We start from the raw sequence: 26,207 nt of genomic DNA, 5'->3' as shown, positions 1-26,207 counted from the left end.
TAAATAAATAAAGAGCAAAATTAAAAAGTAAAGTTCATTGCTTGAGCCCACAGTGAATTGGAAACGCATCTGACAGCAACTGACCTACACAGACTCAGCTGTACGTTTCACTGAGACACATTTTAATCGAACTAGTTTCTTGGGAATACCAAATTCAATGAGAATATCATATAAAATTTCTCTCTTAACCGAGTCATACGCCTTTTTTGAAATCCATGAGTAACTGATGCACTGTACCTTTATACTCCCAAATATTAATAATAATAATAATAATAATAATAATAATAATAATAATAATAATGATAATAACAATAATAATAATAGTAATAATAATAGTAACAATAATAATAATAATAATAATAATAATAATAATAATAATAATACTTGCTGCAATTTCTCTGAATTTAACCTCTTAGACTATAACTCATAACGTCTACCGCGCACCGTTTTCTAGATCTCTTTCTTAACAAACAGTGAGTTGAACGACTTAGTCGGCAGATTCGGTGAGCCTTGGAACTAAATGAACTCTGAATGCGCGTCTCTTTGTGATGAATGTTTGTAAAGGGGATAATCTGTGCTGAACATCTGGCCAAAATTTACATAGAATGCGGGCCGACAGTCAGGCATATTTTGTTGTGATTTTAAACTCAGTTTAATTGTGCTCATGTACTGATACTGGGTTAAACTCGTGGTAATGTCACACAAACAGCAGAGCGCGCTGTTTTTATCTGCAATTGTCATATTTTTTACTCACGATGTAGCATATCATTTGTTTTAGCTTCCCCCCTCCAACATTTGCATATTAACTCATAAAAATGAAACACATGTACCGCTACAAGTCTCTTCCAGCATCGAGAAAAACAATGCAACAAAATCTGGCGATGGCTCTATGCAGTTTCTGATTTCTTAGTATATGGTTAATTAATAAATTATCTTTCTAATGCAGCGGGTATTTTAAATAGTTCATTTATTTGATAACATGTATAAACAATTGAAAATACTGACATAATTTTCTTATAGAAGAAACGAATGAAATATTATAATGCTAGCATTCAGTTGCCATAGCAACTAGTCTGTTTAAAATAGTTGACTTTGATATACAGGGCTATTCAAAAAGGAGGAGCAGATTTTTTTCAAACTACAAAAGATAGAAACACAATTCCAACATTCCAACGTTCCTGGATAGAGAAAGATTCAATATTGTATGCATTCAATATGAGCACCACGTGTTACACAGGAGGTCCCGGGTTCGATTCCCGGGCTCGACTCTCGGTGAATTTTTCTTGAAGAAGAAGAATTCCCTGGGTGTCTAGAGTCTGGAAATTTGTATGAATGTGAGTGTGATTGTAAATGTGCCGGGTTAATATTAATTAACCAATCATCACAAATATAAAAATATATCGGGACTGTCGCTGGGCAGTAACCTGAACACACTTTTCAGCGTCACATTGTTGACAAGTAACTCCATCTGTTAGCACAACCATAAAGCACCTAATAGATGCTATAGAGTTACCAACAACGAAAAAAAAAGTGTTACACGACAAATATCAAAACGGTAGCTCATTTCTTGCCACATACGAATCAGCTGGTCTCTAGTTATCGAATTCACGGCTTCAACAATTCGATGTCGCAGACTTTCAAGAGTGTCAGGCATAGGGAGGATAAAAACACGGTCTTTTACGTAACCTCACAAATAAAAATCACAAGGAGTGAGGTCTGGAGACCTGGGAGGCCACCGGCGATGAAGTTGATCTTCTCCTCCTCCTCTTCCAATCCAACGTCCAGGAATGGCGTCATTCAGGTAACGTCGGACGTGGTTAGAGAAATGAGACAGGGCACCGTCTTGGATGAAGATGAAGTCATTGTTGAAATGACGGCGAAAAGCACTTTGAACTTCAATAATGAACTCTAGTTTTGGTAACTGCAGGACACAAAATGCTTTTTCCTGTTGTGTCGCCATTTTACTACAGACAATCAACAGCGCCAATGGGGTCGAGCATGACAAGCAACAGCGCCAATGCTGCCATGATTAGAACTTCTACCCGGACTATTCAAAATTTAAACTTCCGTCTGTCCAGGAACGTTGGAATTGTGTTTCTGTCTTTTGTAGTTGGAAGAAATAAATATTTGAAATCTGCTTCTTTTTGAATAGCCCTGTATATTATTATGAACTTAATCCCGCGGATTTTTCTTTTTAACTTTCTGTGTAAAAATACATATTTAAACATTTTTGTGGAAAGAAACGAATTGGTATTGAAAATGTGGTTTCTAGCATGAAGTTTGTTTATGTGCAGTGATTTACTTATACTAGAGGACGGATTTAGTTACCTTACATATCGAGTATCTATGAGTCACTTTATACGGGAATGTGAAATAATTATATCTTTGTCCTCTTTTCTGTGGAGAGCTTCGGTCCTTGGAGTCATGACGCTAAAGTTTGGTATCTCAAATAGGCCAAATTTTGATCTCCATTACTGGTGATCGTCGTTACGCTACTTATTTGCGTCAATGTTTAATAATGATAATAATAAAGCGCACAAATTGTGCATAAATGAAAGTCACTTGGATTGAACAAAATTAATGACTGATAGCTGCCGATTCCCACAGACTAGGATATGGTATCTATCACATGTCTTGTTGCATAGGACACACCCACAGTTGTCGTCCGGTTCGTGGAAACACTGAATTCTGCATATCTTGTGGTGGTATCCATGAACCGCCAGCGATGTCACGAAGTGGCGGAGGTTCTGGTTCGTGTTTGTCCAGGTCCGGTTTATCATGGCCTCCGTTGTGTAGAAATCCTCCCAGATGTCTTCCCTCTTCCTTATCCTCTCGTCTAGTGCTTTCTTCCAGTTGGAAGTGGAGGGCAGATCGAGTTTTGTTCTGAGTTCTTCTATCAAGAAGGTCTCGTGGGCGAGCACGTACACCAGCCTGGATAGAGTGTGTTTTGATACTCCTAGTGCAGCCTTCAAGAAGCGAGCCTTGACGTTCTCTAGGGTATGGAGGTCTTTCGTGCGCAGCTTGTCCCAAGTTAGATCTAGTCCGTATGTAAGTATGGGGACTATCTTGGTGTGGAAGATGATCATCGCTGTTTTGAGAGATAGCTTGGTTAGTTCTCTGATGTCATGAATGGCTTTTGTGGCTGCTGTAGCTCTTTGCTTGGTGTGTACCCTGAATGAATTTGTTGTGGTCTGTAGGGTCAGACCGAGGTATTTGGCCTGGTTTACTGTTTGTAGAGGTTCTTGTTTCAGGAAGATTTTGTCTTGTTGAGATATCTTCCCCCCTTTCCTGAATATCATGTGTTCGGTTTTCTGCATGTTTATCTCCAGCTCATTTTGGTCAGCCCACTTTTCCAGCGCGTAGGTTGCTTTTTGGAGTTCACTCCTGTCATGAGATCCCAGGACCATGTCGTCGGCATAGATATAGATCTTGACATCTGTAGATTCTTCTCTTATTGATTTTACGACGTCGTGGGTGGCGATGTTAAATAATAGAGGACTGAGGGGGTCTCCCTGCAGCACTCCATTTGTTTGCGTGATGTTTGTTGACAAGGTCAATGTTTAAGTATTGCAATTCAACGCGGAAATGCAATGAGCATTTTGGGCACTCTTCCCGAGTCCAGCCCTTTGGATGAACTCTTTCTCTTGTAAAATTTATTTAGTATTCCGTATGTAAATATTTGTATTTGTATTTAGTTTTATATACTGTATTGTTCAAATTGTAAAATTTATTGTTAAACTCATATTTTTAATTTCAGGAATAGTTTTTTTATATACAGATAATATTTATGTATTACTTAGATCCTTAACAACAATAATTATAATAATTTACATTAAAAATTAGCAAATATTCATTTAAAAATGAGCTACCAATGCAAGGTCGCTACTTACCAAGGACTCCAAGCCTGAAGTTGAGCGTCACGACGATCACGTGACCGTAGCTGGCCAGCACGCTGCCGTCGTACGGATTGCCTGAGTTCCACTCGTACGACTCGCCGTGAACGTACACCATCACGGCGTACGGCGCCTCTAGGCCGCGGTTCCCTGCAATAGACAAATGCACATCTATACTAGTACACATGAGTTCGATGGGGTTCAGTTCTGTGAAATTGTTAAGCCCACATGTGCTCGAAGGGGTTCAGTTCCGTGAAATTATTAACCTAGTCCGCGAATGACTTCCAGTACAACACGGACTACTACATGATGCGCAGAGTAGGCCTACATGATAAATCATCTTCATCTGGGATAAAAATGTGGTCTCTGAAATGTACATTGTAGACAATTTCTAGAGTTAAAACGTTAAAACCTACATGTAAAATGCGTACACAAATACAATAACCAAACACACTATACAATTAAACCATACATACATACATACATACATACATACATACATACATACACACCTGTGGAGTCACGGTTAGCGCATCTGGCCGCGAAACCAGTTGGCTCGGGTTCGATTCCCGGTCGGAGCAAGTTACCTGGTTGAGGTTTTTTCCGGGATTTTCTCTCAACCCAAATATGAGCAAATGCTGGGTAACTTTCGGTGCTGGACCCCGGACTCATTTCACCGGCATTATCACCTTAATCTCATTCAGACGCTAAATAACTTAAGATGTTGATAAAGCGTCGTAAAATAACCTACTAAAATAAAAAATAAAACATAGCCTACATACATACATAAAGACTAATGTATGCATAATATTAGTACTATACAAATACATACGAAAAACTATCATATTGTCCACACCTGTGGAGTAACGGCAGCGAGTCTGGCTGAGAAACCAGGTGGCCCGGGTTCGAATCCCGGTCGGGACAAGTTACTTGATTGAGGTTTTTTCCGGGGTTTTCCCTCAACCCAATACGAGCAAATGCTGGGTAACTTTCGGTGCTGGACCCCGGACTCATTTCACTGGCATTATCACCTTCATTTCATTCAGACGCTAAATAACATAGATGTTGATACAGTGTCGTAAAATAACCCAAAAAAAATATATGTATTACTACTATACAAACACGTAAGAAAAACTATCATATTAAGGTTACACGGCTGTGAAATTTTGTCGTTTTTGTCAGAAAGTACGATTTTCCGTTTGATCATCAAAAATTGCTTAAGGGGTAAAATAGCCTCCACCACGTTTCAAGATTTAACAGAAAGAGGAAGCTCTTGTGACGATCTCTCGATAAAGAACTAAGGAAGCAACTACATAGGTGCTTTGTGTGGAGTGTGGTATTGTATGGGGCAGAGATAAGGATATTACGACGAAGTGAAGAGAAGCAACTAGAAGCATTTGAAATGTGGATATGGAGAAGAATGGAACGTGTGAAATGGATAGACAGAATATAAGCAATGAAGCTGTGTTGGAAAGAGTGGGTGAAGAAAGAATTATGTTGAAACTTATCAGGATGAGAACACGAAATGTAAACTCTTTAAGAATGTACATTAAAATACAGAATTGAACTGTAAAGAATCATGTAGCTAGAAGTAGTGCGATTTGTAACAATTGTTATGACAAGTCCGTAATTTTGTAGACTAGTTAAAAATGGAGTGAAAAAGTTCTGTACGAAGCAAGTAAGGAATTCATGACACATTTTTAGCTTCAGAATACTAGTCATTAAAGAAATGATACTCCTGAATAGTTCATTCTGTATTTGTGATATTCTTTCACCAATCAAACTTAGCCAAAAAGCTACTTTATAAACAACTTCAAATTGGTGTAATTCTGAAAATAACGAGAATAGGGCCCATGTTTATATGACACTTTTTGCTCAAAATGTCTTCTGAAATAAGCTCCGTAAGTGGCGGTAACTGAATCACCCTGTAAGGCAAACTCGGCTAATTTTGCAGTGCGTCTAATTTCGCAGTATCTCATATATTAATTTGTTGTGGAGTTGTCCGTGTTCGTTTGAACTTACAAAAAATATGGATAAATGCCAGAACCTGTCGGGGATGTTTCATGCAGGAAGATCCTATTGCAACGCATTCTGGCGAACGTTATACAACTACAGGGACATCATTTTATTTTTACTAACATTTTTAATATTAACCTGGCTATACCTTTCTATTAACGATTGAAACAGGAAACACCGCTTGCTCCCCCTTCCACGACTGGAGTTCGATGATACCGGCGTAAAATACAAATCACTTTACTAGGTATAGGAGGGAAGAAAAGTAGTTCATCCATTTATGTAAACTAGGAAATATCGCAATTTTGAGTTTGATAATTTTCATTAGGTTTTTGTTTAATCAAAATACAGTACTGTATTAACATTTAGTGTTTTTACTCACGAATTGAGCTATCCATTCCGACTTATTAATTATGCGGTGTATATTATACTGTCTACAGCACATTAGCGTACAATATAGAGAATGAAATTAAATTGAAAAATGATCATTATATGGATATTTAAACACATTTTTTAAAATGGTGGCCGTTCATTTCGATACAGGCTTCAGTTCTTTTGTGCATATTATTGTGTACCTAATGCCAATTACCATTTTCGTCCTTCGTACGAGTAACTCATGTTGAAATAATTCTGTACCTACTCTATAAAAGAGTACCTTACGTACTGTAAATTCAATCTTCACTTCTGCCCGATCCGAAAAGATAAGATTACTCTGAAATGCTATCTACTGTCCGTTCAAGTGGTTTTGTCGCAGGGTCGTAGAAAGGGGGGGGGTCACGTGACAGTTAATTACTTAACGAGGCCCTTTTATTTAAGTTATTTTAAATATTATAGTATAATATTACGTAGACGTCCAATTCCTAACAGAAATTAATGTTTTCAGAAAAGAAGTAAGATAGCCCAGCTACTAGACTTAACAGAGGGGCGAACAGAAGCAGGTAGGGGAAACCGGGATGCGACGTAGGCAAACGGACGACAGTATCTGTACGAAAATATGATTCAATATTGAAAGCTCTTTCGTCACTGGAAAACGCGAACATATTTTTCAACGTACTATACTCACTAACTCAGTACTGCTTACGCGCCCTCGGCTCTGTGTCGTGAAAGGTTGGAAGTTTACTACTGGGTGTTCATTTCAAAGTGTGTCATAACGTCACTGTTGTTGGTTCACCGATTTGAAGCGAGTATCAGCTTATATGTTAGAGAAGTTGCCTATTATTTAAGGCGTTCTTCAATCTGAACTTGAGAACGTGTACGGTATAACTTGAACGTCGTAGCAACAGATGGCGGCCTGTACGGTCTGTGTGCTACCATAAGCTCTTTCGAACTGTGTTCTGCGCCGGCAAGTCGTACGCAGGGTATTTGTTATCATCGGTTGCGTACGGCAACATTCCACAACACAAATCAAATGCTCCGTGTCCATGTTGACCGTCGAAGTTAATGTCAACAAATACGTAAGTAATCGTCTTAACCCTCTCCCCATATCCCGACAGTACGTGTTTCCAAACAGTTCACATTCCTGCCACTACCGGCGTTACCGTACGTATCGGTAAGTACTCTTCAGAATGAACGCCGTACTTGCTAGGCAACTTCTCTGCCTCTTAGGTTATACACCTCTGCGGAAGTGTAGGAAAATTGAATTCTCTAGGCTCATCTGCTAGCCACATGACGGCAAACAGCGAGCCATGACACATTTTGAACTGAACACACAGTAGGAGAAGGGGTGGGAGTGAAGTACATTAAAAAACTGAGGTACAATAAAACTTACTTACTTACTTACTTACAAATGGCTTTTAAGGAACCCGAAGGTTCATTGCCGCCCTCACATAAGCCCGCCAGCGGTCCCTATCCTGTGCAAGATTAATCCAGTCTCTATCATCACACCCCACCTCCCTCAAATCCATTTTAATATTACCCTCCCATCTACGTCTCGGCCTCCCTAAAGGTCTTTTTCCCTCCGGTCTCCCAAATAACACTCTATATGCATTTCTGGATTCGCCCATACATGCTACATGCCCTGCCCATCTCAAACGTCTGGATTTAATGTTCCTAATTATGTCAGGTGAAGAATACAATGCGTGCAGTTCTGTGTTGTGTAACTTTCTCCATTCTCCTGTAACTTCATCCCGCTTAGCCCCAAATATTTTCCTTAGCACCTTATTCTCAAACACCCTGAACCTATGTTCCTCTCTCAGAGTGAGAGTCCAAGTTTCACAACCATACAGAACAACCGGTAATATAACTGTTTTATAAATTCTAACTTTCAGATTTTTCGACAGCAGACTGGATGATAAGAGCTTCTCAACCGAATAATAACACGCATTTCCCATATTTATTCTGCGTTTAATTTCCTCCCGAGTGTCATTTATATTTGTTACTGTTGCTCCAAGATATTTGAATTTTTCCACCTCTTCGAAGGATAAATGTCCAATTTTTATATTTCCATTTCGTACAATATTCTGGTCACGAGACATAATCATATATTTTGTCTTTTCGGGATTTACTTCCAAACCGATCGCTCTACTTGCTTCAAGTAAAATTTCCGTGTTTTCCCTAATCGTTTGTGTATTTTCTCCTAACATATTCACGTCATCCGCATAGACAAGAAGCTGATGTAACCCGTTCAATTCCAAACTCTCATTGTTATCCTGAACTTTCCTAATGGTATATTGTAGAGCGAAGTTAAAAAGTAAAGGTGATAGTGCATCTCCCTGCTTTAGCCCGCAGTGAATTGGAAAAGCATCAGATAGAAAATGACCTATACGGACTCTGCTGTATGTTTCACTGAGACACATTTTAATTAATCGAACTAGTTTCTTGGGAATACCAAATTCAATAAGAATATCATATAATACTTCCCTCTTAACAGAGTCATAAGCTTTTTTGAAATCTATGAATAACTGATGTACTGTATCCTTATACTCCCATTTTTTCTCCATTATCTGTCGAATACAAAAAATCTGATCAATAGTCGATCTATTACGCCGAAAACCGCACTGATGATCCCCAATAATTTCAATAAAAATTGGAGTAAAAATAACATGATGTCCCTGTATCTGCTTTAGTTGGTGTGTGTTTGCTGAGATAGAGTGAGTAAATATGAAGTGTTGGGTTTCTGGACAGCATATCGTCGAGACATTCAGAAGTGTAATTATCACACTATGATTAATGAATTCTCCACATTCTCATGATTGATTTGAACCCTCGCTTGTTGTTTTATCTAATTTAGTTTGTTCGTAATATGCTTTTGTCGGTACTCAGTTTCTTAACTAGTTTCCGCTAGTTGCTGGCAGAGCAATTCGAGTGGCGCGCAGATTCGAACTTCCTATAAGAAGCACTATGGGCTAAGTATGCGCCAGACAGAAAATCTGTCCTACCATAGAGCAGCAGCCTCAAGTCGCTCGAATTTGAACGATTTTTATGATGTGCTAGGAAGTGTACCAAGCCTTATCTCATTTGCAATTTCGATGAAACAGAGTTTTCATTGATTGCCAAACGTAACAAAATTATGTCCTCAAAAGGAGCAAAGCCTGTCCACCTTCAATGGCAGAGAAAGGAGAAAGAACAATTAGTCTTGCCAGCGGAAGCGGATTCGGATTAGGCCTAAATAATTCTCATAATGTTTTTTTTTTCTATTTTTTTGCATAATATTTAATGCAGATGCGCTAGAATATGCCATTAGGAAAGTTCAGGATAACAGGCAGGGTTTGGAATTGAACGGGTTACATCAGCTTCTTGTCAATGCGGATGACGTGAATATGTTAGGAGAAAATCCACAAACGATTAGGGAAAACACGGAAATTTTACTTGAAGCAAGTAGAGCGATCGGTTTGGAAGTAAATCCCGAAAAAAACAAAGTATATGATTGTCTCGTGACCAGAATATTGCACGAAATGGAAATATAAAAATTGGAGGTTTATCCTTCGAAGAGGTGGAAAAATTCAAATATCTTGGAGCAACAGTAACAAATATAAATGACACTCGGGAGGAAATTAAACGCAGAATAAATATGGGAAATGCGTGTTATTATTCGGTTGAGAAGCTCTTATCATCCAGTCTGCTGTCCAAGAATCTGAAAGTTAGAGTTTATAAAACAGTTATATTACCGGTTCTTCTGTATGGTTGTGAAACTTGGACTCTCACTCTGAGAGAGGAACATAGGTTCAGGGTGTTTGAGAATAAGGTGCTTAGGAAAATATTTGGGGCTAAGCGGGATGAAGTTACAGGAGAATGGAGAAAGTTACACAACACAGAACTGCACGCATTGTATTCTTCACTTGACATAATTAGGAACATTAAATCCAGACGTTTGAGATGGGCAGGGCATGTAGCACGTATGGGCGAATCCAGAAATGCATATAGAGTGTTAGTTGGGAGACTGGAGGGAAAAAGATCTTTAGGAAGGCCGAGACGTAGATGGGAGGATAATATTAAAATGGATTTGAGGGAGGTGGGGTATGATGATAGAAACTGGATTAATCTTGCACAGGATAGGGACCGCTGGCGGGCTTATGTGGGGGCGGCAATGAACCTTCGGGTTCCTTAAAAGCCATTTGTAAGTAAGTAAGTAAGTAAGTATGTGTTAGATAAATTTATTAATTTACAATTAATATGCAATCATAAATTCAAGCCCAGTTGCCCTATATTTATTGCCTAGTTTGTTAATGTGTTCAGTTCATGTGTGTAAACATGTACTGATGTTTAGATTACATTAAAACATGTTTTGAGTTAAAAACAGTATTCTTGAAAATTACACATATTACTGCGAAATTGCCCAGAGCAGTACTGCGAAGTTACACGAGTTCCTGAAACGCACACATATGATCTCATAGCCTATTTTAGATGGAGCTATTTCCCTGTTGCGATACACTTAAAAAATAAAACAAATTATACCAACCAATACAATTATGTCTAGTGATTAACTGCTGCATGAAGGACATTTTTTCAAGTTTTTTTTTTTTTGGGTATAACTATAGACAGAAAACCTTAATACTGCGAAATTAGCCGAGTTTGCCTTATATTAAACTGGTATCTGTTTGAGTATTGGGTAAAGTTTTATTCATCATCATCATCATCCTTCATGCATTAGGAAATTGATTCCTGTAGCAGCTACTGAAATTGGTCCATCCATCTTTTGGCTGGTCTTCCAATATTTCTTCTTCCCCGAGGACTATATTTCCAAAACTTATATGGTATCCTGTCCTCCTGCATCCTTGAAATGTGAGACATCCATGCATTTCTATATTCTTCTATTTTGTTGTTTAATTCATATATCTCAAGTTCTTCTCTTATTTCTTCGTTTCTTTTATGTTCTATTTTCCTGTAATCTGCTACGTTTCTCAAAAATTTCATCTCATTTGTTTGTAATCTAGAGGCATCTCTCTTTTTTATAACCCATGTTTCGCTTCCATATAGTAAACTGGGCACTGACATCACCTTATAAAATTTTAACAATGTATCTTTCCTAGCTTTTGATTTCAGAGTTCTTCTTATTGTTCCATTTATGTAATTAAATTTTTCTATTTTTTCTTTTTGATCATAGTCTCCTTTATAAGATAAGGTAACACCCAAAAATTTAAATTTATTTACCTGTTCTATGATACTGTTTCCTATTACTATTTTAGATCTTACAGGAGATTTGCCACAAAATGCCATAGTTTTAGTCTTATGTACAGATATCTCCATATTATAGTTCTTATTTATTTTCCATAACTCATGTACTGCTCTCTGCAGGTTATTTTCATTATTTGCTATTACTACCTGATCGTCAGCGAATAGCATCGTCATTATGAAATTATCTTCATTAAAATTCTGTGTATAGTTCTTTATTTTTAAGTTTTATTCAATAAATTGTAACTTATGCCCAAATTACCGCGACGCACCCTAGTTTATGAAACTAGAATTTCACGCTTAACAGATGCCAGTATGGACTTTCTCTGCGATCGAACATCTAGGGTCATCAGTAGAATGGCTGCACTACAGACCTTTGTGAAGAGCGTGAACATGGCCGGCTTCCCGGGAGATGTGTAGTCCGTACAATGAAGGCCTAACAGGAGAAACAAGTTTAGTGTTCAGAACCGGATGATTTTATTTGAGTCCTCCAGTTTGCACAGCAGCAGTCGAGCTGGCAGCTGTTTGTTTAACAAACCGCTAAGTAGGCTGTAATAGGCATTTTGCTTCTCTGCTTCACAGATGCGGTGTGCGAGCTTCAAGTGTTCTCATGTATGTCTTGTTAGTCTGTAAATAAAGTAATGTCCTTAGTATGGACGCTAGAACATTTAAGAAGTTTATGGGTAACAAAATCCATATAAAATGTTTTTAATAATTTATCCGTTGAGTTAAACATCAACGAAATGGGAATATAGCCTAACCATTTTATTGGAAATTTATCCTTTGAAAAGGTGGAAAAATTCAAGCATCTTGGAGCAACAGTATCTGATATAAATGACACTCAAGAGGAAATTGAACGCAGAATAAATATGGAAAATTCAGGGAAGAGTAAAGGGGAAAATTCTCAGGAAATCAATTTTAAAATTTCGAACTCTATCATTCCGAATATAATACTGATAATTTAACCAGCAGTTATTCGGTAACTGTGAACTTTCTTCCCATTTTCTAAGTGTAGAATGAATCCAATTCACTGCGGGCTAAAGCAGGGAGATGCACTATCACCTTTACTTTTTAACTTCGCGCTTGAATATGCCATTAGGAAAGTTCAGGATAACAGGCAGGGTTTGGAATTGAACGGGTTACATCAGCTTCTTGTCTATGCGGATGACGTGAATATGTTAGGAGAAAATACACAAACGATTAGGGAAAACACGGAAATTTTACTTGAAGCAAGTAGAGCGATCGGTTTGGAAGTAAATCCCGAAAAGACAAAGTATATGATTATGTCTCGTGACCAGAATATTGTACTAAATGGAAATATAAAAATTGGAGATTTATCCTTCGAAGAGGTGGAAAAATTCAAATATCTTGGAGCAACAGTAACAAATATAAATGACACTCGGGAGGAAATTAAACGCAGAATAAATATGGGAAATGCGTGTTATTATTCGGTTGAGAAGCTCTTATCATCCAGTCTGCTGTCCAAAAATCTGAAAGTTAGAATTTATAAAACAGTTATATTACCGGTTGTTCTGTATGGTTGTGAAACTTGGACTATCACTCTGAGAGAGGAACATAGGTTCAGGGTGTTTGAGAATAAGGTGCTTAGGAAAATATTTGGGGCTAAGCGGGATGAAGTTACAGGAGAATGGAGAAAGTTACACAACACAGAACTGCACGCATTGTATTCTTCACCTGACATAATTAGGAACATTAAATCCAGACGTTTAAGATGGGCAGGGCATGTAGCACGTATGGGCGAATCCAGAAATGCATATAGAGTGTTAGTTGGGAGACCGGAGGGAAAAAGACCTTTAGGGAGGCCGAGACGTAGATGGGAGGATAATATTAAAATGGATTTGAGGGAGGTAGGGTATGATGATAGAGACTGGATTAATCTTGCACAGGATAGGGACCGCTGGCGGGCTTATGTGAGGGCGGCAATGAACCTTCGGGTTCCTTAAAAGCCATTTGTAAGTAAGTAAGTAAGAATGAATACACTTCATATGAAGTATATAAGCGAATGGAAATCTGAATTTTGCCTGAAAGTGGACATCCCCCGTTTTTCCCCTGGACTCTTCTTATCACCCAGTCTGCTTTCAAAAAAAAAAAAAAAAAAAAAAGCTGAAAGTCAGAATTTATAAAACAGTTATATTACCGGTGTTCTGGATGGTTGTGAAACTTGGACTCTCACTTTGAGAGAGGAACATAGGTTAAATATGTTCGAGAATAAGATGCTTAGGAAAATATTTGGAATATGTATGGTAAGATTTTCCTGTGTTAAATTTCAACGTACCTCGTTTACATGTTTCGACCTATTTATGGGTCATCTTCAGAACTGGTCGTTGTTGGTCTTGGCGCCACTTGTTCTGTTTTCTGTGAGGGTGTGTTCCTGTGGTATAGTGTAGAGTCAAAGAGTGTGTGTTTTCAAGTTGAGTTGTGTGTTGAGAATTTCTTATCGCGCCAAGCACCATTTACTGAATACGTAGAAAACAAGGGTTAAAATTAAGTTATTACCATAATTCAATGGAAACATATAGCAAGTAAAATAAAGTAGCCTATACACATTAAATCTAAATGATATGTCAATCTTCATTAAACTATGGTTGCATGTAATAAAATTAAGAAACATGTTAAAGGAATTGTCATTGCACCAAATGAGTGTCTCTGGACCAAAATGATCGCATTTTAAATATTTAAATACAATTTAAATTAAGTAACATATTAAATGATTTATACTTCTATCAAACACGAATGTTCCCTGGGTCAAACGTCCTATTTTAATTATGTAATTACTTTATATTTATTTCTAACGGGTGCGGCGGAGCGCACGGGTACGGCTAGTAAATAAATAAGTAAATAAGTATATAAGTAAATAAATAAATAAATAAGCAAATAAATAAGTATGTAAATAAATAAGTAAATAATAAAGTAAATAAATAAATAAGTAAATAAATAAATGAATAAATAAATGAATAAGTAAAGAAGTAAATAAATAAGTAAATAAATAAATAAATAAGTAAATAAGTAAATAAATAAATAAGTAAATAAATAAATAAGTAAATAAATAAATGAATAAATAAATAAGTAAATAAATAAATAAATAAATAAATAAGTAAGCAAATGAATAAATAAATAATTAAATAAGTGAATAAATAAAAAATGAATAAGTAAATAAGTATATAAGTAAATAAGTAAATAATTAAATAAATAAATAAGTAAATAAATAAATAAATAAATAAGTAAATAAGTAAATAAATAAATAAGTAAATAAGTGAATAAGTGAATAAATAAATAAATAAATAAATGAATAAATAAATGAATAAGTAAATAAGTAAATAAATAAATAAATAAATAAGTAAATAAGTAAATAAATAAATAAGTAAATAAATAAATAAGTAAATAAATAAATGAATAAATAAATAAGTAAATAAATAAATAAATAAATAAATAAGTAAGCAAATGAATAAATAAATAATTAAATAAGTGAATAAATAAAAAATGAATAAGTAAATAAGTAATAATTAAATAAATAAATAAGTAAATAAATAAATAAATAAATAAATAAGTAAATAAGTAAATAAATAAATAAGTAAATAAGTGAATAAGTGAATAAATAAATAAGTAAATAAATAAATAAATAAATGAATAAATAAATGAATAAGTAAATAAGTAAATAAATAAATAAATAAGTAAATAAGTAAATAAATAAATAAGTAAATAAATAAATAAGTAAATAAATAAATAAATGAATAAATAAATAAGTAAATAAGTAAATAAATAAATAAGTAAATAAATAAGTAAGCAAATTAATAAATAAATAAGTAAATAAGTGAATAAATAAACAAATGAATAAGGAAATAAGTATATAAGTAAATAAGTAAATAAATAAATAAGTAAATAAATAAATAAGTAAATAAGTAAATAAATAAATAAGTGAATAAGTGAATAAATAATAAGTAAATATGTAAATAAATAAATAAGTAAACAACTAAATAAATAAATAAATAAGTAAATAAGTAAATAAATAAATAAATAAATAAATAAATAAATAAATAAGTAATTGCTTAGTGACTGAAATATAAACTATTTAACTATTCTCTGATATATCCAAATTACATAAGATAAACAGCGAAATACAGTTCATGAACTGAACCCCAGATTTAGACATATATAATATTCAAATTTCGCAAAGAATTAAAATGGGTTACGATTTAAGAATGCTGACCATAGTAATTAGTAATTGGCAAATTGATGCATTAGTTTGCTATCCAGCAATTTTATTGTATGCATGAGACTCGAACCAATCAACAATTAAGCGCCAATAGAGAAAAATGAGTGCAATTTTACGGTTGGTGTTTGCGTGTATAGTTGGGGACTGAAACATTTAACCGCTAATTACGACTACATTCAGTATTTAACTCTTTGATGTAGTTCTCTTCAGTTAATTACATTTCGGCGCGTATTAGTGCAGCGGGTGTTCTAATTTACAGGGGCCCAAAACACGACCCTGAGCTTTGGACATTCATTGTGTATCGAACAACGGCTGGGATATGAATTTCACATATTAATTGCGAAAAAAAATAATACTACGCCTCAAAGTGTGGAGTATCACACCTCATTAGAGAGCTGTAGCTTACTTAAAGTTATAAGTTTTCAATTTGTAGCACGTGAGCCAGTTCAGGGCCGTATGGTGTTATGCATATTAACACACATCATCTTCGTTTTCTGAAAAAAAGGCACATTTTGACAATGTCATAACAGGAAAATGATTTTGAACTATCTCGCGGATGGGTCATAATGCCCAGGAAACCCTCTTTTTCTGTGAGGAAAGGGGAAATCAAAGTTATGTGGAGGTTGCGAACAAAACCGGCAATTTCCACAGGGGGGAAAAATAGTAATATGCGTTACAAGAGCGGTATGTTGACGTTTTCATGGTCGAGGAAAAGATTGAAAAAGCGAAACGTAGTTGAGCTTTTTTAATTTCCGAGAACATGAAAACAAACATACCGCTCGTGTATCGTACATTATTTTGTGCGAAGATCGTTTATTACATACCTGGAAGAGGAATTTCTAATTAGTTGCAATGAAATCTCCATGTTGGTTTCTGTTCAATGACGGCAAATTTGGAAAACAAATATATCTATCTCCAACATTGTTCCTATAAACTGTTTTCTGTGTTTACTATACTCCAGCAGGCCGTGATATACGTCTGTCTTTTTTTTCCCCAAGTCTATGATGAGTCTGGAAACTTGTTGATTTTTTCACGGCTTCCTTAATGTTACTTGCATCACGAATGCAGTAACTTTAGTGGAGTTGTAGAGTTTACTTAATTTTTGCAAATATTTAAAAACAATAATTAACAGTGCAATTTAGGTGAAATTGCAGTGGTAAGTTTCCAATTTATAATTGTTACTATATTGAACGTCTTTAAAAATAATATGTTAAAAGCCTAAAGCAGTAAAATGAATATGACGCTTAAGCGGTAAGAATAGGGAAATTGTTATGTGTGTTACGTTGGGAATACTGAATGTGGTATTTCACACTTACCACGTATTGGTTTTGTGCGGAAAGCAAGCAAATACGCACGATCTCGCACAAAAGGTTTTTAGTTTTCCGTATGTTTAGAGAGGCATCTTTCTGAATATGTTACCAGTTTCACCCTAACTCGGTCATTTCCAAGACAAACAGTATGGTAATATCAGTAAAACTGGATATCTTATATATAAAAATCAATGAGGCTATGTATATATGTAAGTACTCTATACAAATCTACACGCTTTGACCGATATTTGTGAAAGTTTCCACATTTAACCTTCATAAGCAGGAAAAGAACATATGCTACATTAAAATTGGACAAATGGACGTTAAATTAATTAAATAGATAAAAAAATAAAAATAAATACGATGAAATATTGATGTATAACATTAAAATGCAATCTTATACAGTCAATTGTTCTTTATTATTGTCTCTTGTATTCAACATCGACTTCCATGAGGCCATGGAAAAATAACACGACATGAAATAAGATTGTTGATACATCATGAAGGCCAAAATCTAGAGAATCTAGGTTGTGTGACTGTAGCCTGTCTATATTTTCGTTTGGTTTTACTTTGTTTATAGTTGATGATTTTCTATTATTTTATTCGTATTTCTGGCGATGTGGAAGAAGGCCTAATGACCTTAACTACGTCAGAATATAAATAAATAAGTAAATGAATAAGTAAATGAATAAATAAATGAATAAATAAATAAATAGACAGACAGACAGACAGACAGACAGACAGACAGACAGACAGACAGACAGGCAGGCAGGCAGGCAGGCAGGCAGGCAGGCAGGCAGGCAGGCAGGCAGGCAGGCAGGCAGACAGACACACAGATAGATAGATAGATAGATAGATAGATAGATAGATAGATAGATAGATAGATAGATAGATAGATAGATATACAGATAGATAGATAGATAGATAGATAGATAGATAGATAGATAGATAGATAGATAGATAGATAGATAGATAGATAGATAGATAGATAGATATACAGATAGATAGATAGATAGATAGATAGATAGATAGATAGATAGATAGATAGATAGATAGATAGATAGATAGATAGATAGATAGATAGATAGATAGATAGATAGATAGATAGATAGATAGATAGATAGATAGATAGATAGATAGATAGATAGATAGATAGATAGATAGATAGATAGATAGATAGATAGATAGATAGATAGATAGATAGATAGATAGATAGATAGATAGATAGATAGATAGATAGATAGATATACAGATATACAGATAGATAGATAGATAGATAGATAGATAGATAGATAGATAGATAGATAGATAGATAGATAGATAGATAGATAGATAGATAGATAGATAGATAGATAGATAGATAGATAGATAGATAGATAGATAGATAGATAGATAGATAGATAGATAGATAGATAGATAGATAGATAGATAGATAGATAGATAGATAGATAGATAGATAGATAGATAGATAGATAGATAGATAGATATACAGATAGATAGATAGATAGATAGATAGATAGATAGATAGATAGATAGATAGATAGATAGATAGATAGATAGATAGATAGATAGATAGATAGATAGATAGATAGATAGATAGATAGATAGATAGATAGATAGATAGATAGATAGATAGATAGATAGATAGATAGATAGATAGATAGATAGATAGATAGATAGATAGATATACAGATAGATAGATAGATAGATAGATAGATAGATAGATAGATAGATAGATAGATAGATAGATAGATAGATAGATAGATAGATAGATAGATAGATATACAGATAGATAGATAGATAGATAGATAGATAGATAGATAGATAGATAGATAGATAGATAGATAGATAGATAGATAGATAGATAGATAGATAGATAGATATACAGATAGATAGATAGATAGATAGATAGATAGATAGATAGATAGATAGATAGATAGATAGATAGATAGATAGATAGATAGATAGATAGATATACAGATAGATAGATAGATAGATAGATAGATAGATAGATAGATAGATAGATAGATAGATAGATAGATAGATAGATAGATAGATAGATAGATAGATAGATAGATAGATAGATAGATAGATAGATAGATAGATAGATAGATAGATAGATAGATATACAGATAGATAGATAGATAGATAGATAGATAGATAGATAGATAGATAGATAGATAGATAGATAGATAGATAGATAGATAGATAGATAGATAGATAGATAGATAGATAGATAGATAGATAGATAGATAGATAGATAGATAGATAGATAGATAGATAGATAGATAGATAGATATACAGATAGATAGATAGATAGATAGATAGATAGATAGATAGATAGATAGATAGATAGATAGATAGATAGATATACAGATAGATAGATATACAGATAGATAGATAGATAGATAGATAGATAGATAGATAGATAGATAGATAGATAGATAGCGATAGATAGATAGATAGATAGATAGATAGATAGATAGATAGATAGATAGATAGATAGATAGATAGATAGATATAGAGAGATAGACTGGCGAGTTGGAATAGCGTTGGCCTTCTATGCCCAAGGTTGCGGGTTCGATCCCGGGCCAGGTCGATGGCATTTAAGTGTGCTTAAATGCGACAGGCTCATGTCAGTAGATTTACTGGCATGTAAAAGAACTCCTGCGGGACAAAATTCCGGCACATCCGGCGACGCTGATATAACCTCTGCAGTTGCGAGCGTCGTTAAATATAACATAACATAGATAGATAGATAGATAGATAGATAGATAGATAGATAGATAGATAGATAGATAGATAGATAGACTAGTTGGCGAGTTGTTATAGCGCTGGCCTTCTATGCCCAATGTTGCGGGTTCGATCCCGGGCAGGTCGATGGCATTTAAGTGTGCTTAAATGCGACAGGCTCATGTCAGTAGATTTACTGGCATGTAAAAGAACTCCTGCGGGACAAAATTCCGGCACATCCTGCGACGCTGATATAACCTCTGCAGTTGCGAGCGTCGTTAAATAAAACTTAACATAACATAGATAGATAGATAGATAGATAGATAGATAGATAGATAGATAGATAGATAGATAGATAGATAGATAGATAGATAGATAGATAGATAGATAGATAGATAGATAGATAGATAGATAGATAGATAGATAGATAGATAGATAGATAGATAGATAGATAGATAGATAGATAGATAGATAGATAGATAGATAGATAGGTAAACCAAAACAAATAAACATATATTAAAAACAGTTGAACGTAAGGCACATGATGAAATGTTTTCTTTCCGATGCCTGATCTACAGGTAATTAAATTGAGTTAACCCTGGCAGGCATTTGGCTAAGAAGTTCATTAATTCAAGTATGTGAACGCTATAGAAAAATTCATCTTTTAGAGATGAGGAAACCTTAGTAAAGACAATTCGTTTTGGTTGTCTGTAGCTGGATTTCCGAGATTTCCGAAAAGTCTGACAACCAGTTTAATTAAAAATAGAAGCAGAGAGGAAAACGACGGGTGATTTCAGCTAGTTTCTATTATAATACTTTTGTCGGCCTGGGTAGCGCGTCGGTATAGCCCTTGCCTTCTGTGCTCGAGGTTGAGGGTTCGATCCCGGCCCAGACAATGGCATTTAAGTGTGCTTAAATTTGACAGGCTCATGTCAGTATACTTACTGATATGGAAAAGGACTACTGCGGGACAAATTCCGGAAAAATGGCGACGCTGATATAACCTCGGCAGTTGCGAGCGTCGTTAAATAAACCATAATTTGTTTTTAATTGTCTTTTTTTTGTATCAAGAAACGGACATTTCCAACATTCTGTATGTGTTGCAATTACCACTGTATTCAAAATCGGTCATTTCCACTTCTATGTGTAAGAGTGATAATACTCGTATCTTATTTCAAAATAAGTATAGGTTGCACATTCCATTTGATCATTGTTGTAGTGTCCACATCTGTGGAGTAACGGACAGCATGTCTGGCCGCGAAACCAGGTGGCTCGGGTTCGAATCCCGGTCGGAACAAGTTACCTGGTTGAGGTTTTTTCCGGGATTTTCCCTCATCCCAATATGAAATGCTGGGTAACTTTCGGTGCTGGACCCCGGACTCATTTCTCCGGTATTATCACCTTCATTTCATTCAGACGCTAAATAACCTAGATGTTGATACAGCGTCGTAAAATAACCCAAAAAAATGTTGTAGTTTAAAGAAATGCTACGTTACACATAACTCCTTAAAATATAGAAACATATGAAGATGAATCCGCTAACATAAGAAGTATAAGTTTGCGCACTCCATTTGATGAATGTTGTAGCAGGCGCTTAACCTGAACCATGAATGTACAAATTAAGATTCTTAACTAACGAATGCATCACGTGAAATATCAACGCATCTGCCATATGGAGGAATGTAATTTTTGTTAGAATATTTCCCGAGTGGTACGCAGAAGAAACTTTCCACGTTTGAAAACTGTACATTAAAATAATTCCGAGATTCTGGGTGGTAGGGCAGATATACAGGCAACCGGAGGAGCTCTCTGGAGATTTATAAACGTATCTGGGATTTGTAATCAATCACAAATGCAAAATGAGAACAAAACATAATATCACAACCGAGGGTTACCTGGGCAACCATGCAAATATAAATCCCGTACTATTTTATGTGATTTGTATGTATAAAATTCGCCTCTAACGAAGCAAAAAAAAAAAAAAGAAGAGAAGAAAATGAAAACACGCAGGCACGCACGCGTTTCTGGTTCCGACAGGAGACCTTGTACGAGAATCACATTACTGAAAAAGACGTCTAAGAAGGAGCGGAGTTTCGTATAGAATAATAAAATAAGCGTAAATGCATTTTCCATTTGAATTTTAGTGTAATGGATTTCTCTCGAAGGCAACTGAGATATTCCCTGGATAACGAAAAGCTTTTAACTGATTATGCGGCTATTGGATGAACGCTGTTTTCTACCCATAATGCAGTACAGGCTTATATAATTATACAAATGTTTGCCCTTCTTGGAGAACTACTTAAAACGAAATAACGCGGCTCTTAAGAAGTGAGGTTCATTTTATTCTAAAAGACATGCAAATTCGGTGAGCAGAAAATACATTTCGTAGCGTTCAGTTAGGAATGCGTACGATACAAGATGAAGTTGGTGTTATAGGGCATCGGCTTTACACCATGAAGACATGAGTGCGAATTTCGGTGTTTCTGGAACAAATGTAATAAAATCTCATAAATATAAAACTAAAAGATCAGACAAAATATGCTTGAAAGAACCTCTTTTTCTGTTTATTTCTACTATTGTATTTGTATTGCTGATGGCCTGATGGCCTTAACTACACCAAATTAAATAAATAAATAAATAAATAAATAAATAGGTAAATAAATAAATAGGTAAATAAATAGGTAAATAAATAAATAAATAAATAAACAGGTAAATAAATAAATAGGTAATATAAATAAATAGGTAAATAAGTAAATAGGTAAATAAGTAGGTAAATAAATAAATAGGCAAATAAATAAATAGGTAAATAAATAAGTAGGTAAATAAATAAATAAATAAATAAATGAATAGGTAAATAAATAAATAGGTAAATAAATAAATAGATAAATAAATAAATAGGTAAATAAATAAATAGGTACATAAATAAAAAGGTAAATAAATAAATAAACAGGTAAATAAATAAATAGGTAAATAAATAGGTAAATATAAATAAATAAATAAATAAATAAATAAATAGGTAAATAAATAAATAGGTAAATAAATAAATAAGTAAATAAATAAATATGTGAATAAATAAATAGGTAAATAAATAAATAAATAAATAAATAAATAGGTAAATAAATAAATAAATAGGTAAATAAATAAATAGGTAAATAAATAAATATGTAAATAAATAAATAAATAGGTAAATAAATAAATAAATAGGTAAATAAATAAATAAATAGGTAAATAAATAAATAAATAAACAAATAAATAGGTAAATAAATAAATAGGTAATATAAATAAATAGGTAAATAAGTAAATAGGTAAATAAATAGGTAAATAAATAAATAGGCAAATAAATAAATAGGTAAATAAATAAGTAGGTAAATAAATAAATAAATAAATAGGTACATAAATAAAAAGGTAAATAAATAAATAAATAAATAAACAGGTAAATAAATAAATAGGTAAATAAATAGGTAAATATAAATAAATAAATAAATAAATAGGTAAATAAATAAATAGGTAAATAAATAAATAAGTAAATAAATAAATAAATATGTGAATAAATAAATAGGTAAATAAATAAATAAATAAATAAATAGGTAAATAAATAAATAAATAGGTAAATAAATAAATAGGTAAATAAATAAATATGTAAATAAATAAATAAATAAATAGGTAAATAAATAAATAAATAGGTAAATAAATAAATAAATAGGTAAATAAATAAATAAATAAACAAATAAATAGGTAAATAAATAAATAGGAAAATAAATAGGTAAATAAATAAATAGATAAATAAATATATAAATAAATATGTAAATAAATAAATAGGAAAATAAATAAATAAATGAATAAATAAATAAATAAATAAATGTACCACAACTGTAGCTTATAATGATAGCAGACACGCCGGTCTACGGCTCTATAATAAGATAAGTCAAATTACGATACACTCAATTTGCTAATGATCCTGATTTAAAAAAAATAAAAAGTTATTGTTTACTACTTACTTCCTTACTGGCTTTTAAGGAACCCAGAGGTTCATTGCCGCCCTCACACAAGCCCGCCATTGGTTCCTATCCTGTGCAAGATTAATCCAGTCTCTATCATCATATCCCACCTCCCTCAAATCTATTTTAATATTATCCTCCCATCTACGTTTCGGCCTCCCCAAAGGTCTTTTCCCCTCTGGCCTCCCAACTAACACTCTATATGCATTTCTGGGTTCGCCCATACGTGCTACATGCCCTGCCCATCTCAAACGTCTGGATTTAATGTTCCTAATTATGTCAGGTGAAGAATACAATGCGTGCAGTTCTGTGTTGTGTAACTTTCTCCATTCTCCTGTAACTTCATCCCTCTTAGCCCCAAGTATTTTCCTAAGAATCTTATTCTCAAAAACCCTCAATCTCTATACCTCTCTCAAAGTGAGAGTTCAAGTTTCACAGCCATAGAGAACAACCGGTAATATAACTGTTTTATAAATTCTAACTTTCAGATTTTTTGACAGCAGACTAGATGACAAAAGCTTCTCAACCGAATAATAACAGGCATTTCCCAAATTTATTCTGCGTTTAATTTCTTCCCGAGTGTCATTTATATTTGTTACTGTTGCTCCAAGATATTTGAATTTTTCCACCTCTTTGAAGGATAAATCTCCAACTTTTATAGTTCTATTTCGTACAATATTCTGATCACGAGACATAATCATATACTTAGTAAAAGTTATTTTTTAGGGAGAAAACATAAAATTGTTTCTCTTATTAAAAGATCTCTTTTTTCTTTTTATTGTTTTACTTATTATCATATTATTTAATAAAAAGTTTTAAACTTTTATGAAATGGTCCCTGAGCACTAGTATATACTCTTTCTGGGGGTGCTAGAGTGACTTTTATATGTAAAAATATATGTAACTTAGCTTTGTTCTAGCACTAAATTGTTATTATTATTTTTATTATTATTATTATTATTATTATTATTATTATTATTATTATTATTATTTTCCTCAATTAGTTTTCCTAAATATGAACATTGTACGTAAATACGCAAAGGTCTTCTGAACTTTGTAGGTACTCGTTTCTACCTGAATCATACATAGTACAGTAGAGGAAGATCGGTATAACTTGTAAGTCAGAAACGAACTAAATCAATATCTACTGTGAGCTGTTCATTGTACCAATTTTGAAACCTTATGTGCAATATCCTACCATATCTGAAAATGTAAAACAATTCGACTTACAAAGTTGAAAGTAGAACATCCTAAAGGCTGGTTCACAATAAACCGGAAACCGAGAATCGGAACGAAAACGAAAACGGTAAAATTGTTAAAATGTATACCGTACATTTAAATGTGAGCATTCACAATTAACGAAAAGCTTGCAGGAGCCCGGGATCGGGAACGGAGAGTTGGCCAAGTTTCAACTTTGGCGTTCACGTTTCCGATCACAGCCCACTAGATTCATTCTATTGCCATCTAAAAGCTATTTTGTCGTCGTATATTTTGTAGCAAGAAGACCGTGACATAACCTATGCATTATTTTGTTCTGTGCTGTGCATCATGGAGCAAGTTTTATTTGATGAGATTCTAATATTGAGGAAAATCCTCACGTTTACGATAAGCGGCGTGCCTCGTATAAAGATGGGAAAATGAAGGAGAATACGTGGCTTTCAATAGCTGCATCTTTGAACACCGATCGGAAGCGAATCATATTTTATTAATGTATTGGTTGTATTACACACTACATATTCACGCTTCAATTCAATAACTACTGTTGTGTTCATTTTTGTTCTATTACAAATGTTTCTTCTCTAATTATTTTACGTTATGGTAGACTTAAAATAGGTTGTGATAATAAAGATGCATGGGCATATTTATAGTACCGTACCTAATGAAATGATTCAGTTGAAATTTCGAAGTTGGTTAACCTGTGTTTATGTTGGCTGCCTTGTACTCCTGAGAGAACGCCATTGGTCAATTATACACAAATAACATCAGAATGCGTAATATCGACTTTACATATCGTTATTGACATACATATCGATATGCATAGTCGTCTACGTTCTCGGTTTATTGTGAATCAAAAATTTTCATATTCACGTCCTCTGCTTCTCATTTTCACTCTGGTTCTCGTTCCCGGTATATTGTGAACCAGCCTTAACAGTTTGACAAGAACGCTTCTCAATTGAAAATTATCAAGTACTTTGAATCTGTTTATACTAGAAACTATAGTCGCGACGCTGTTATTCCCGGCGTGACTCCTCCTCTTTGCTTACGTCTTAGTAAGTCAAGGCTCTATAAAGTCTAGGTAGGTAGTATCGTTCGCCATTTTTGTTCTTTCGTTGCCGAGCTACCATACGAGGAATCTATTTGCCACACCGTTAAACATTATCATGTCGTAGCTCCTATGATAATAAATCTAACGCAAT

The 26,207-nt window shown here is 34.0% G+C and overlaps 1 protein-coding gene across 1 annotated transcript in view; it reads right to left on the bottom strand.

The window, feature by feature from the left end:
• The window catches only part of LOC138706707 (neuroligin-4, X-linked-like), a 638,906-nt gene that overhangs the window by 283,184 nt on the left and 329,515 nt on the right, over positions 1-26,207 (bottom strand). The window contains exon 2 of the mRNA XM_069836308.1: positions 3,891-4,043. Coding sequence (XP_069692409.1) covers positions 3,891-4,043 — 153 coding nt within the window. The remainder of the gene's footprint in view (positions 1-3,890; positions 4,044-26,207) is intronic.

The sequence above is a fragment of the Periplaneta americana genome, chromosome 9 (assembly GCF_040183065.1).
Source record: "Periplaneta americana isolate PAMFEO1 chromosome 9, P.americana_PAMFEO1_priV1, whole genome shotgun sequence".
Taxonomy (NCBI): domain Eukaryota; kingdom Metazoa; phylum Arthropoda; class Insecta; order Blattodea; family Blattidae; genus Periplaneta; species Periplaneta americana.
Note: the sequence above shows the minus strand (reverse complement) of the source record. Positions and strands in the feature narration are given on the sequence as shown.